The sequence below is a fragment of the Tetrahymena thermophila genome (genome assembly GCF_000189635.1).
Source record: "Tetrahymena thermophila SB210 genomic scaffold scf_8254998, whole genome shotgun sequence".
Taxonomy (NCBI): Eukaryota; Ciliophora; class Oligohymenophorea; order Hymenostomatida; family Tetrahymenidae; genus Tetrahymena; species Tetrahymena thermophila.
In genome coordinates this window covers 239-1467 of record NW_002476684.1, presented here as the reverse complement: position 1 = coordinate 1467, position 1229 = coordinate 239, and the positions used below count along the sequence as shown (strand labels likewise).

The 1229-nt window shown below is 18.6% G+C and overlaps 1 protein-coding gene across 1 annotated transcript; it reads right to left on the bottom strand. All coding sequences in view use genetic code 6, as the record gives it.

The window, feature by feature from the left end:
• Positions 1–135: 135 nt before the first annotated feature.
• TTHERM_002653510 (hypothetical protein) lies at positions 136–631 on the bottom strand (the record flags this gene model as incomplete). The annotated part of the gene is made up of 2 exons (XM_012795208.1): positions 136–252; positions 546–631. Coding segments are annotated over 2 exons (203 nt in total), but the record flags the coding sequence as incomplete, so codon positions are not given.
• Positions 632–1229: the final 598 nt, after the last annotated feature.

The window sequence follows — 1229 nt, the reverse complement described above, 5'->3', positions numbered from 1 at the left end:
TGAAGAAAAAATATCAAATAATAAAAAATAAATTAATTAATAAATAATAAAAGCAAATGCTGAACAAAAAATAACAAATGAAATTAAGAAAGATAGAAGAAAAATAAACATTAAATTTTATAGGTAAAATATCACAATCCAAAACAAATAAATTGTTTTTACTTAAGATAAAGTGTCAAATTTGAGAGATTAGTACAATTTACTAGACCAGAACCTAAACCTGATGCACCTTAACCACTAATCTAATTATCACTTTTTAAATATTGAAGAAAAAATATATAATTAATTAGTAAGAAGGAAAAAATGAAGAAAAATGATGAAATAATAATAAGAAATGAATTAAAAAATAAAAGAAATGTTAAAAATAAAAAATGAGTTAAATTAAGAAAAAAAGAAGAAGAAAAAACAGAAGTAGAATAAAAAAGAAAAAGAAAACTAAATCAAATAAAAAGTTAATAAACAAATTAATAGAAAAAACTATATTGTTTTAAATTCAATTTTATAAGTAAAAATATCACAAATAAAAACAAAAAAACTGTTTTTACCTAAGATTAAGTGTCAAATTTGAGAGATGAGTGCAATTTTCTAAAGTAGAACCTAAGCCTAATGCACCGATTACACCAATTTAATTCTAACTTTTTAAATATTGAAGAAAAAATATATAATTAACTAACTATTTAGAAAGAAAAAATGAAGAAATAATATGAAAATACTAATAAGAAATGAATTAATAAATAATAAAAGCAAATTTTGAAATAAAACAATAAGCTAAATTAAGAAAAATAAAAGAAAAATAAACACAAGCATAATAAAAAAGAAAAAGAAAACTAAATCAAATAAAAAGCTAATAAACAAATTAGCAGAGCTATATTTTTTTAAATTCAATTTTATTAATAAAAATATCACAAATCAAAACAAATAAACTGTTTTTACCATAAATCAAGTATCAAATTTGAGAGATTATTGCAATTGGCTAAAGCAGAACCTAGGCCTGATGCACCTTAATCGCCAATTTAATTGTAACTTTTATATATTGAAGAAAAAATATATAATTAATTAGCTATTTAGAAGGAAATAATGAAGAAAATATATGTAATAATGATAAAAAATGAATTAATAGATTATAAAAGCAAAAGTTGAAAATAAAAAAAGAGTTAAATTAAGAAAAATAAACACAAATATAATAAAAAAGAAAAAAAAACTAAATTAAATATAAAGCTAAAAAACAA